The sequence below is a fragment of the Kogia breviceps genome, chromosome 3, assembly GCF_026419965.1.
Source record: "Kogia breviceps isolate mKogBre1 chromosome 3, mKogBre1 haplotype 1, whole genome shotgun sequence".
Taxonomy (NCBI): domain Eukaryota; kingdom Metazoa; phylum Chordata; class Mammalia; order Artiodactyla; family Physeteridae; genus Kogia; species Kogia breviceps.
In genome coordinates, this window is record NC_081312.1 from 145,822,109 (window position 1) to 145,835,953 (window position 13,845).

The 13,845-nt window shown below is 42.2% G+C and overlaps 1 protein-coding gene and 1 pseudogene across 5 annotated transcripts; both read left to right on the top strand.

Annotated features, from left to right (window-relative positions):
• Window position 1: 1 nt before the first annotated feature.
• Window positions 2-5,755, top strand: PIGBOS1 (PIGB opposite strand 1). 5 transcript variants are annotated; one of them, XM_067029827.1, is made up of 3 exons: window positions 2-241; window positions 2,625-2,863; window positions 5,557-5,755. In XM_067029827.1, exon 2 carries the CDS (start codon window positions 2,680-2,682, stop codon window positions 2,842-2,844), a length of 165 nt encoding a protein of 54 aa, XP_066885928.1. In that variant the 5' UTR covers window positions 2-241; window positions 2,625-2,679; the 3' UTR covers window positions 2,845-2,863; window positions 5,557-5,755. The 5 variants fall into 5 exon arrangements, with proteins under 5 accessions (XP_066885928.1, XP_066885927.1, XP_066885926.1 ...); XM_067029826.1 differs by having other exon boundaries at window positions 162-252; window positions 5,557-5,572; XM_067029825.1 differs by lacking the exon at window positions 5,557-5,755 and adding an exon at window positions 4,499-4,574 and having other exon boundaries at window positions 162-252.
• LOC131752896 (methyltransferase-like 26 pseudogene) lies at window positions 1,198-2,266 on the top strand (annotated as a pseudogene).
• Window positions 5,756-13,845: the final 8,090 nt, after the last annotated feature.

Consider the following 13,845-nt stretch of genomic DNA (forward strand, 5'->3'; position numbering starts at 1 on the left):
CGCGGCTGGTCCCTGCTGCGCGTCCCTGTGGCGCAGTGCTGCACATTCAGGCAACGCTTCTGCGCTTCGCCACGGTCTCGTCCCTGCTTTCCAGTCTACGTTTCTTTCTCGAGGGATTGTTGCCCTCCTTTGGCTTCGTGGTCTCTGCGGCTGGCGGTCCGGAAACTGCTGAAAGGAGCCGGATCTCACCTCTGCGGGGGCAAGCGGTAGGCGGCGCGGAGCCAGAGCAGAACTGTCAAAGGTCTCTGAATGGTAATGATAATAGTAATGATCATTACAAACGGAAGTGTTGGTGTAACATTGCACTCTTTGGGTGATCTCACAATAAGTGTTTGTTGAACGACGTAGTCAGGGTAGGGGTAATTTAGTCTGTGGGAAATGAGGCCCCCAAACGTTAAAGGACTTGGTTAGGGTTACTTAGCGAGCTAGTGGCAGAAGGGGAACCTTCCCGTGTTTGTGTGGTTTAATTGTCTGTTTTCCAAGGAGCTGACTTGCAGATGTTTCCTTTTCTTATACCTAGCGGTCATTAAACCAAACCAAGCTTGGTGAAGTTGTCATTTATCCAGTTAGCTGTAGAGTCCAAGAGAAAACAGGCTCCCCCCCCCCCAGCCCCGCCTCGGATTAGTTTAAATGACAATTTTAGCAATATATTAAGAGCAAGCTACTAATTATTAAGCTCCTATTGATTTTTGTGACCTGGCTGTGAAATATTGTTGTAATAAAGAAAACGTGTAAATTCTTCACTCTGCTTTCCTCGTTCATAGACATCTGCTTAGGGTCTCCTGCAACTGTAGGACTTCTCACAGACTATAGACTATAGCAAGGAGTATAATTTTCTGAGAAGTTCTAGAGCCTTAACTCCTCAGTTGTTAAAAGTAAAACCAGCCAAATCCCCGTTATATTTTTGTCAAAAATAGATGGCAGGGCTTCCCTGGTGGCGCAGTGGTTGAGAGTCCGCCTGCCGATGCGGGGGGCACGGGTTCGTGCCCCGGTCCGGGAGGATCCCGCATGCCGCGGGGCGGCTGGGCCCGTGGGCCATGGCCGCTGGGCCTGCGCGTCCGGAGCCTCTGCTCCGCAGCGGGAGAGGCCACAGCGGTGAGAGGCCCGCATACCACAAAAAAAAAAAAAAAAAAAAAAAAAAAAAAAAAAAAAAAAAAAAAAAAAATAGATGGCAAATGACTTAGAGGTGATGTCAATATGTACCTACTACAGCATCAAAAGGAACTAGAAAAATCTTTTAGCTTGTTTTTTAAAATTGTTTTTAATCATACATATTGCCAAAAACCATAAAATAGTAAAGAAAGGCTAATAATGAAAAGTAAGAAATCTCTTTCTCCTACTTCCAGATGGGATTGGCAATCACTTTCAACTTTTTGCGGGGGCTGTTTCTTTCAGTAGTTTTGGTATGCCTTTAAAGGCATAAAGAGTATGCTTCTCCCCTCTCTCACACTATTGCCATTAAAAAAATCATCCATTTAAAACCACTGAAGACTCCCGACGGGCCCCGCGGTACCGCACCACCACTCCCGACGGGCCCAGCGGCGCTGGACTACCACTGCCAATGGACCACGCCGCGCAGGACTAGAAAGACGCTGGTGGCGGTGGCCACAGAACAGAACAAGGAACCCATCCTGCGCGTGCTGCGGCTGTGCGCGCGGTGGCCGTATGATCGAGCTGGCCTCCGGCTCTGGCCAGCACACAGCCCACTTCGGGCGGGCCTTCCCCCACGCCGAGTGGCAGCCGAACCACGTGGATCAGAGCTGCCTGGACAGCATCCTGGCCACCACTTAGGCCCAGGGACTATCCAATGTGAAGGCCCCGCTGTACCTGGACGTGAGGTGGGATTGGGAGCAGTGGGGCGGGATCCTGCCACAATCTCTGGATCTGCTGCTCTGCATCAACATGAGCCACATCAGCCCCCTGAGCTGCACCGAGGGGTTCTTCAGAGCAGCGGGACACCTGCTCAAACGTAAGGCGCTCCTCATCACCTATGGGCCCTGTAGCATCAACAGGAAGATTTCTCCCCAGAGTAACATGGACTTTGACCTGACTGTCAGATGCAGGAACCCAGAGTGGGAGCTGCGGGATACAGCCCTTCTGGAGGACCTGGGCCAGCCCAGTGGGCTGCTCCTGGAGAGGATGGTGGACATACCAGCCAACAACAAGTGCCTAATTTTCTGGAAAGAGTAACCCCCTTCTCCGCCATGCCTGTGTCCCTGGGACAAACCCAGACCACCAGCCCCTACCACCCTGGGCCAGACTATGGGAACTGGCCCTTCCCACACTGGGGATTCTTAGCCAGTGGCCACAGGGCTGCTGAAAGCCTGGGAATAAAGTGTTTCCTGCTGTCCAAAAAAAAAAAAAATTCTATAATAGGATTTAGCTTTATCTTAAAACCACTGAAAACATTCTATAATAGGATTTAGCTTTATCTTACCCCATCCCCTAACCGTCATTTCTCATGTTCACTATGTATCTGGATTCCTATTTTAGTTACATCAATAAGCATATTTACATATTAAGACAAAAATACTGTTCACGCAGGAGCAAAGTTGTGACATGAAGTCTTTATAAGGGATATTGTGCTAAGTTACTGCTTTGCTTCCTATTTTCTTTGTATACAGATCTGAAGAGATATCCTGGAAACCACCCTTGCACTGTGCGGTGTTTGTTGAAAAAATGTTTGGAAGATTGACTTTTCCACAGCTGCTTTTTGCTAGCATCCTTGGAATTGCTGGAGGAATATATATTTATCAACCAATATTTGAACAGTATTCCAGAGATCAGAAGGAATTAAAAGAAAAGTTGAAATTGGTACAAGACTCAGAAGAGAAGAAAACTTAATACTACATGGAGTCAAACTGTAATTGCTTAAAGTTCCATTGAAATTATACATTGACTGTAAATAATGTAGTAAAAAGTTATCAGGGCTTCCCTGGTGGCGCAGTGCTTGAGAGTCCACCTGCTGATTCAGGGGACACGGTTTCGTGCCCCGGTCAGGGAAGATCCCACATGCGGCGGAGCGGCTGGGCCTGTGAGCCATGGCCGCTGAGCCTGCGCGTCGGTCGGGAGCCTGTGCTCCGCAGTGGGAGAGGCCCGCGTACCGAAAAAAAAAAAAAAAAAAAGATTTTAATTGTAAATAAATCATAGATAATGATTTAAAATTAGTTTTAAAAATAGCACTGTCAATTTTAATGTTTCCTGTATTTTTATTTGCCATTTTATGTCTTTTCGCCAGGACAGATTAGTACTTTCCTTTTAAGCAAAAATGAATGTCTTAAGGAATATTTTATTTCCTAGTTGAAGCTTCTTTTTTCTGGGAATGCAGCCTATACATTGGCAGTCTAGACTGTATAAACTAGCTGGGAATGTTGTTTACAGTTGTGTTTGTAGATGAAATTAACCAAGTTAACTTCAGGCAGGATGCCCCTCAGTTAGCCTACAATTAGCCTGCTTTAATATACTTTAGAAGTCTTTCAATCCCAGCCCTTTCTCATCCCAGGCAGAATGGAGTAAATTGAGAATTGGGATGGCTCAGATCAAATGGAGGTTTTTGAGAAGGTAGGTGGTGTCACATAGGGTGGCAAACATGCCACAGTTCTGTTTACTTAACCCACTAAGCAAATTTGCATTATAATGGTGGTCAGGGAGGAGTTAATTTATTATGAAGCTATTCACATAGTTAAACGGTTTTTTGGAAATCACTAAGAACTGATATTTCTTTAACAATGAAAGCTTAAATGTAATCACATGTACAAAATGCTTTAAATCAACTCATTTCTTATTACTGATTTTTTTGAAAAGTAAATTCATTGTAACTTAATCTAAACTATGTTGAGACCAGCATAGGTAATTAAAACAAAAAGTGAATAAAAAATTAGAGTAGTACATGTTCACCTCATTAAAAAAACCCAAACAATACAGAATGAACAAAGTGAAAATTACTGTTTTTCAGTATACATTGATTTAATTAGCACCTTTAATAGTTTGAGCTTTTGAGGCTGTTTTTGTTCTATGCACACTGAAAAATATATGTAGATTTAAAACACATACCAAGTATCTGCTGTGTGACAGGCTTGGCTTGTCTGTCGGTAGACTGGAGTTCTGTTCTGTGTGTCTTCTCATTGTGGGCCCCAGGCTCAAGGAGTAGCCCCTGTCTGGGATATGACAGAGTTTAGGATTAAGAGAGAGAGAGACTGAAAGGAAGCATGAATTGTAAATGTCTCCTCAGAGTCTGCTGGTTTAGAGCATGTCACAAGGTCCTGCCCAAAGGTGAGGCCAGGGACAAAGACTCTTCCCACAGGATACACAGTCAAGTGTATTCCTGCCTGTGACCATAGGCAAGAATATATAATCCTGTTATCCAAGGAATGATAATCCTATTTAACATCATGTGAAATTGAACTGCTTTTGATCCTCCTTTTGAGAAGGATGTGTTTGTCAGTTTGGTAGTCACATACTAAGTGCCAGAGAATGAGTTGTTTTTTGTTTTTTCCAGTAAAGGTACTGCAACCATTCAAGTCAAAGCCACAGTGAGATGCCGCTTCACGTACACTAGGATGACTACAGTCAAAAAGGGGAAGTAATGAGTGTTGACAGGGGTGTAGAGAAGTTGAAACCCTCGTATATTGCTGGTGAGGATATAAAACAGTACAGCTGCTGTGAAACCGTTTGGAAGGTCCACAAGATAAACAGTGATACCATATGACCCAGCAATTTTGCTTTTAGACTTATGTCCCATAGTAGTGAAAACATATGTCTACACAAAAATTTGTAAACGAATGCTCATAGAATCATTATTATAATAGCCAAAAAGTGAAAATAACCCAAATGTCTCAGCCAGTGAATGGATAAACATTTTGTATATCCACACTATGGAATATTACTCAGCTATAACAAGGAATGAAATGCCGATATGTGCTACAACATGAATAAACTTTGAAAACATGAAAGAAGCTGAGCATAAGAGGCCATATATTGTATGATTCTATATGACATGTCCAGAATAGGCAAACGTGTAGAAACAAAGTGTATTAGTAGTTCCCAGGGACTAAGGGGAAGGAGGGATAGGGAGTGACTGCTAATGGATATAGGGTTACTTTTTAGGATGATGAAAATATTTTGGAACTAGATAGTGGTGATCAGTGACAGCTTTGTGAATATATTAAAAACCACTGAATTGTACACTTTAAAGCTTTATTGTGTGGGATTATATCTCAACAAAACTGTCAGAGAAAAAAAGAACACTGCATCCAGAATAGCAGCTGCAGTTGAGGTAGTCCATTTTTTCCTGCCATAATCCACCTAGTATGTGTGTGTGGTGTAGAATATACATAACATAAAATTTACTGTTTTTACCATTTTTAAGTGTACATTTCAGTGGCATGAAATATATTCACATTGTTGTGTGACCACCATCACCATCCATCCCTAGAACTTTTTCTGTTTAGTTTCTGCAGGGCACAGAGAGTTGAATTGGATGGTGATATAGAGAGAACCCACCCCCATATACTTCATATCTTTTTTTTTTTTTTTTTTTTTTTTTGTGGTACGCAGGTCTCTCACCATTGTGGCCTCTCCCGCTGCGGAGCACAGGCTCTGGATGCGCAGGCCCAGCGGCCATGGCCCATGGGCCCAGCCGCTCTGCACCATGTGGGATCCTTCCGGACCGGGTCACGAACCCACGTCCCCTGCATCGGCAGGCGGACTCTCAACCACTGCGCCACCAGGGAAGCCCTACTCCATATCTTTGAAGGTAGCATTAACGTCTGCAATTTTTTGTATGAATTGCTTCTAATTTACCATTGGAGCCAGGGAAAGCAGATTTAGGGGCTTTCAGTTGGTCCTTTCTACAATAACGATGTGGTATGGACTGAATGCTTTTCCCCATTCATATGTTGAAGCCCTGATCCCCAATGTGAGGATATTTGGAGGGAGGGCCTTTGGGTGGTAATTAGGTCATGAGGGTGGAGCCGTTATCAATGGGATTAGTTCCCTTATAAGAAAAGATACAAGAGAGATGCGCTCTCTCTCTCTCTTGCCCATGTGAGGATACAGCAAGAAGGTGGCCGTCTGCAAATCAGGAAGAAGGCCTCATCATACACTGAATCTGCCAGCACCTTGATCTTGGACACCATAGCCTTCAGAACTGTGAGAAAAAAAATACCTGTTTTTTAAACCACGCATTTAATGGTGTATTTTTTAATAGCAGTCTGAGCAGACTAAGGCAGGGGCTCTTCCATTAAGGTTAGTGTGAGGTTTCTGCCAGCTACTGAGTATATGTATATATCCTATGGAATGACAGAGTGGGTCCTGTAAAACAAATTTGGGCCAAACCTGCATTTATCTTATCACCCCCACAAGCCCCCACTGTAAACGGAGGGACTGCGGTAGCATTTAAAGCCTCCTTTTACCAGTTTCAGCTCAGATCTTGCAGTCATCAAAGTCTGAATTCCTCTTTCCCCAATGCACATTTATCCTGGTTGAAGGCCTTGGTCTCTTGGTAGGAGCAGAGGAAAGTTTATGATATAATTCTTGTGGCATTGGTATAATTCTTGTGGTATTCACCTTCCTCAGGTGAATACAGCTTCTTCAGTCATTGGCTGTAAGTCTGTGAAATGACTTAAATCAGGAAACTGGTGAAAGACCATGATTGCCATTGTGGAGACTGACCGCCTTATGCTCACTAGTTCTTGATTTTCTTTAAAAAAATATTTGAGTCAAGAAACACACCTGGGCTTCCGTGGTGGCGCAGTGGTTGAGAGTCCGCCTGCCAATGCAGGGGACACGGGTTTGTGCCCCGGTCCGGGAAGATCCCACATGCTGGAGAGCGGCTGGGCCCGTGAGGCATGGCCGCTGAGCCTGTGCGTCCGGAGCCTGTGCTCTGCAATGGGAGAGGCCACAACAGTGAGAGGCCCGCGTACCGCAAAAAAAAAAAAAAAAAAAAAAAAAGAAACAACCCTTCTTCTCCTCAAAATAAAAACTCCTCATCTATCTTTTCCTTCAGAACACCATGACCTATAAGCCACCATCACAGATCTCTGTGGGTCAAGACACCCTGGTTGCACCCCAGCCTGGCTTCCCATTATGTACTTACGGCCTGTACTTACTTCCCATAGTACTTATGGCCTGCCATCTGTTCTTTGCCATTTGGGCATTCTTTTGTTTCTAATTGATACTCAGGAGTCCTGTTGCAGCAGCATCTTCTGTCAGTCTCAGCTCATAAAGGACATCCACCATTGTGCTTTTCAGAGATGTCAGTGGCCTCCTCACCAGTGCCTCAGTGAAAGGAGTATCATCAGGGCCTTCCCAGGTAACATAATCAGGTGGTGGTTCTGCAGTCTCATCACAAATCCATTCTAACTCCAAGGTCAAGAGGGCAAGATAGGGAGAATAAGAGCATTAAAGGGGGAAAGCCTAGACAATGGTAGATTTTCAAGGGGGCCACTAAACTTGATCCTATGGGATTTCCTGGAGAGAATTCTAAAAGTTTTTTAGATATTATTTTGAAATAATTTCAGACTTAATGAAAAAGTGCAAAAATAGTACAAAGAATTTTCATATACCTGTTATCCAGATTCCACAAATGTTAATATTTAACCACAGTTGCTTTAATCTCTATATATGTGTGTGTATGTCTGTGCACACACACACATTATTGTTTTTCTAAACCCTTTGAGAACAATAAGTTGCCCATGTGATTCCCTTTTACCCCTGAATATTTCAGTGTGCAATTCCTAAAAACAAGGATCTTCTCATTTATAATTATAGTATAATAATCAAAATCAGGAAGTTAACATTGATAGGATATTATTATCTCATCTCAGATTTCATCCAAATTCTACCAAGTCCCAGTAATGTCCTTTAGAGCAAGACAAAATTTTTTTTCTGGTCTGAGAACTAATTCAGGATTACATACGAGTTTTGCTGTCATGATCCTTTTATTTCATTTATTCTCATTCCTTAGTCATTGCCTTTCATGATCTTGAAATTTTTAAAGAGTACTGGTCTGTTTTGTAAAATTTCCCCTAATTTGGGTTTGTTTAATGCTTCCTCATGATTAAACAGATTCAGGTTAGACCTTTTTGGTAGCAATACTGCAGAAATGATCTGTCAGTATGATTCACAGATTCCGATTTTGTTCAGTGAGTTACAGTCTATTACTGTCACCAGTGCTAGCCACATGATTTGTGGGGCTTAGTGCAGAATGAAGATGCACAGCCCTGGGTGAGGATGAGAAAGTCAATCTGCTCTTCTCATGGCCCCACCACTCCAACCCATGGTGAATGTGCACCCCCCAGGGATTGCCGCCTCCATGCTGGGGTACTCTTGATTCCTGGGTGGTGGTGGCAGGAGCCCACTGCTGAGTGGCACATAGAATGTACTGTGGTGCTACCAGACTACGGCAGTGATACCTGCCTTCTTGGCCGCCCCGTGGTGCCATGGGGCATGGGCTCAACCCTGATCCCTTCTGCTGTCACACCCAGGCTCCTGGTCAGGTGGAAGGTGATGGCGGAATGTGGGCCTCCCCCAGCCAAGGTGACTTAGTCACTGCCCTGGAGTAAGGTAGTGAATGCAAGGCTGGGTAGGGCCCAGGGGACTGGGGGTGAGGAGTGGGAAGTGGCAGGAGTCAGAGCCATGTGTTTGCAGAGGCTTCAAGCCTCCAGAATCCTCCATTGTGCCATCAGATTTCACTTATAAAACACAAATTCAAAGGTAAAATTATTAAGAATTTTAAGACAGTGACAGCAGAGCATTAAAATTCTGAGTGCAGGGCCCTGTGTGATGTTCTAGTGGCATGCCCATGAAGACAACCCTGACAATCACTACATGTTCAAATTGTCCCAGATTTGGCTGGTTGGAGTCCTTTCAAGCTAGCTCCTATATTCTTTTTCTTTTAAATAAATGTTTATTTCAAATATGAAATGTAATGTTTAAGCATTTTCTGAAAATTAATTTTGTAGTTTAACAAGTGTAAAATAAGACTTCTTTAAAAAGTTTACAACTAGGTATAAAATACTCAAGAATATACTTTGACATTCACAGTGGACATTTTTGAAAGGTAAGTTTTGTTAATGTAGCTTATAAACAAAAATATATTGACAGTCCCAGTTAAAATAATCAAGCTCTTAGCTGAGGAATAATCCTCCCCCAGATGGGTCCCGTGTCTTTTTTATATGTCCTTGTCATTCTCTGAGCACTTCTTTACTTTCTGGCTCATCCTTTTCTTAGACAAAGCTTTGACTCTAGGAGTTTGGTTCTTTTTAAAAAATTGAAACAAAATTCACATAACACATTTTAAAGCATACAATTCTGTGGCATTTAGTACATTCACAATGTTGTGAAACTATCACTTCTGTCGAGTTCCAGGACATTTTCATCACCCCAAAAGGATGATGTGCAGTAAACAGTCATTCTCTATTCCTCTTCCCCGCAACCCTGGCAAACAGTCTGCTTTCTGTCTCTATGGATTTACCTTTTCTGGATGTTTCATATAAACAGAATCATACAGTATGTGACCTTCTGTGACTAGCTTCTTTTACTTAGTATACTTTCAATTTTCATTCATGTTGTAACATGTATTAGTGCCTCACTCCTTTTTGTGGCCAAGTAATATTCCATTGTATGGATATACCACAATTTCTTTATCCATTCATCCATTGATGTTTAGATTGTTTCCACCTTTTTGAACCTTTTGGAGTAGTGCTGCTATGAACATTTGTGTACAAGTATTTGTTTGAATACCTGTTTTCAAGTCTTTTGGCATATTTCTAGGAATAAACTTGTTGGGACATATGGTGATTCTCTGTTTAACTTTTTGAAGAACTGCTAAACTGTTTCCCAAAGTGACTATATCATTTTACATTCCCTCCAGCAATGTATAAAGGTTCCAGTTTCTCTGTATCTCGCTAACACTTGTTATTTGTCTTTTCTTTTTTTAAAAAAAGTTATGGCCTACCTAGTGGGTATGAAGTGGTATCTCATTATGGTTTTGATTTGTGTTTCCCTAATGACTAATGCCATTGAACATCTTTTCATGTGGTTGTTGGCCACTTTTATATCCTCTTTGGAGAGATGTCTATTTTAGTCCTTTGCCTGCTTTTTAATTGGATTGTCTTTTTGTGGTTGAGTTGTAAGAACTCTTTATATATTCTGATACATATTCTTATCAGATATATGGTTTGCAAATATTTTCTCCCATTCTGTGGATTGTGTTTTCACTCTCTTGAGAGTATCCTTTGATGTGAACAAATTTTAAATTTTGATTAAGTCTAATACAGTTTTCTTTTGTTGCTTTTGCTTATGCTATCACATGTAAGAAACCATTGCCAGATCCAAGGTCAAGAAGATTTCTGCCTATGTTTTCTTCTATGAGTTTTATTTCTTATGATTTAGGCCTTTGATCTGTTTTAAGTTAATTTTTATATATGGTGTGAGGAAAGGGTCCAACTTCACTCTTTTACATGTGAATATCTATTCTCCCAGCACCATTTGTTGAAGAGACTGTTCTTTCCCCATCAAATGGTCTTGGTACTCTTTTTGAAAATCAATTGGCTATAGATTTATGGGCTCATTTCTGGACCCTCAAGTCCATTCCACTTATCTATATCTCTGTCTCTATGCCAATACCACACTGTTTTGATTACTGCAGTTTTGTATTGTTTTGAAATCCGGAAGTGTGAATTAACTTTATTCTTTTTAAGGATTTTTTGGGGGCTATTTGGAGTCCTTTGCAATTTCATGTGAATTTTAGCATCAGCTTTTCCTTTTCTGCAAAAATAGTGTTGAATTCGATAGGGATTGCATTGAATCTACAGATTGCTTTGGGGAGCATTGACATCTTTACAATATTATGTCTTCCAATCCAACAACATGGTATATCTTTTCATTTATTTAAGTCTTCTTTAATTTCTTGCAGTAGTGTTTTGTAGTTTTTAGTGTATAAATCCCGCATCTCCTAAGTATTTTATTCTTTTTGTTGCTATTATAAACGGGATTTTTTTTTTAAGTTCCTTTTTTGATTGTTCATTCCCAGTGTATAGAAATACAACTGATTTTTGTGTATTGATCTTGCACTCTGCATATTTGCATATTTCATTTATTAGCGCTAATAGTTTTTTAGTAGATTCTTTAGGATTTTATATATAAAAGATCATGCCTTTGGTCCCTTTTATTGGAAAAGAGTATTTAGAAATCAAGATCTGAGTGCTAAGTGTGTTCATAGCTCCTATGATATACTTGCTTCTAGGACCTCTTAGCAGATGGAGTTGGAAAGTATATACTTAATACATATCTATACATAACTCTATTTCTCCATATTAAGAATCATAAGTTTATACTGATACCTCCCATTTCAATCCTATTAATGTGACTGGAGCTGGGACTCTGCATGTTTCAAGCAGCAGCCTGCAGTGTCAGAGAAGCTCCAGAGCTGGAAGCAAGAGGTATACTGTGACCAGTTCTGTGGCTGGAGTAAGAAGTGGTGTGGGGAGGATTTTGAACTGGTGCACAAGATGGGTTTAATATACTTAGTTTCTGTAATAACTTTCTCTCTTTGTTTTCCTCTGGACACACTTTTCTCAAATTCCTTTTTGGATTTCCTCTGCCCATGCCTTAAATACTGAGTGATCCTCTGGGTTCTGCACCAAGCCCCCTCTTTGGCCTCTCAGCACATTTTCTAGACTAGCTCATTGCCTCTCACGTCTTTGAGTCCCCTTGGAATAGCTCCAGTTCACGTCTTCTGTGCTTCAGACCAACTTATTCAACTACATACTAAACAGTTTCACTTGGATGTTCTGCTGGTGCTGGTATGTCAGAGTTGAAATGTCCTAAACTTATTTATTATTGCCTATTTCACTCTCCTTCCCTGTTGCTTTCTTTCTTTTGCTCAGGGGTTCCTAGTTGCCCAAACCAGAAATCTGGGCATCTCCATGGATTCCTCCCTCTTCTTCACCCCGTACAACAAAGACTTCCTCTTTTTTTTAAAAAAAAAAAAATAACGAATTAACTTTTAGTTGCAGCGAGCAGGGGGCTACTCTTTGTTGCGGTGCATGGGCTTCTCTCGCAGCAGAGCACGGGGTCTAGGCACGCGGGCTTCAGTAGTTGTGGCGCATGGACTTAGTTGCTCTGTGGCATGTGGTATCTTCCCGGACCAGGGATTGAATCTGTGTCCCCTGCGTTGGCAGGTGGATTCTTAACCACTGCGCCACCAGGGAAGTCCCTAACAAAGTCTTCTTGATTCACTCTCTTAAGTATCTCAAATCTGTCCATTCATCTTCATCCTCAGGGCCACTGCCTTAAACCAGATCACTATTATCCCTCACTTGGGCTTCAGCATGCTAACTGGCCTCCCCAGCCCATTCTTCGCCTTATAGCCAGTAAGAAAATGGGTTCTAAGTTCTGGTCCTGGCTTTGCCACTTATTAGCTATATGGACTTAGGTTGCTTAATCCCTTAAAGGCTCAGTTTCCTCATCTGTAATATGGGGACAAGAATAGTGCTTATTTTATAGGGCAATTGTGAGACGTAAATGAGGTGATATATGTAAAGTTCTTAGCATATTGGCTGATTCAGAGTAAATGGTCAATAAATGTTAGCTAATATTATTATAAGCATTCCAGGGTTCTTCATATTCCAACCTCTGCTCATTTCTGCAGTTTCTTTGATTGCTTCCTTCCACTCAGTTTTTTCCTAACTTCTTTCAGTTGCTCCAATATCTCATTCTCTCTTTTTGCCTCCAGACCATTCCTCTGCTCTCTTTCCTAAAATTCTCTCCTCTCTCACTTTCCCCTCTTATTCATCCTTCTGAATCTATACATCACTATCTCTGGGAAGTCTTGACTTGGTGTCACTTACCTGTGTTCCAGTTACACTCTTTAACTTCCCTTATCAAGGATCGTATCTCACTGCACTGGAGTTAACTTGGTTTCTCTGAGGGCAGGATCCCTGAGGGCAGGGACCAATTTACATCTTCACTATTGCCTCTCCAGTACCTAACACAGTGCTTGACTCACTGAATGAAATGAATGAATGGGTGACAACGAATGGGTCACAGCATCACTATTTTCTGATTTCCTGCCTGGTAAACTCCCGATGACAGCCCTGCCTGTCGGCAGGAGTGGGGAGGGCTGAAGGGGGAGCTCTTCTTATATGAGCCATTAGCGGTTGCTGCATTGTTGGCCCCCCAGATCTTAGCTGATCAGTGACTGCCAAGACTTCCTCTACACATGAACATCGGGCTACTTTTCCTGTCCTAACCTCCATCAACAACAGTTTGATGGCCTTTCTCTTCCCTGGGAAGCATCCCTTGAAAGCATCGCCCTATGGTGAAATCTGTTATCCCTAACTTTGAGATCACTGTGTTATATTTGGAACTATTAAATTGAATGTATATTCAATATTTGGCAATTTCATATGGTTCATCCTATATGTGAATCTGAGAAGCTAATTGTACTGTAGTGCAAACTGTGAGTAGTTATAGACTGAAAGAATGATGGAGTTGGGCAGGTTACCCTGAGATAGCTGGAATTTGTGGTGCAAGAAGAATCAGTGAGATAGAACAGTTAGTAAGAGACAGTAGACTAGGGCTTCCATTGATTTTCTTTTGCTTAGAAGTAGAATTATTTGGTTCAGAAGTGCTTTGCCTGAAAGCCCACGGGGCAGGCCCAAAAGCCACTGTTCAGACCCCCAGGCCACTGGAGGAGAATTCGGCTGCCTCTCAGTGGGAACCTGGTGTCCCCAACCTGCCTCACAGCCACAGGTCCGAGCAAACCGCGCAAAACCGTCGGCACTGAGAGAAGGAAGCCGCTGGGGGGCAGCAGAGGCTCGCAGATTTCTCCTTACAGGA

What these genes read in the sequence shown, in the direction of transcription:
- PIGBOS1 (XM_067029827.1), top strand. Translation starts at nt 2,680, where the DNA reads ATGTTTGGAAGATTGACTTTTCCACAGCTGCTTTTTGCTAGCATCCTT.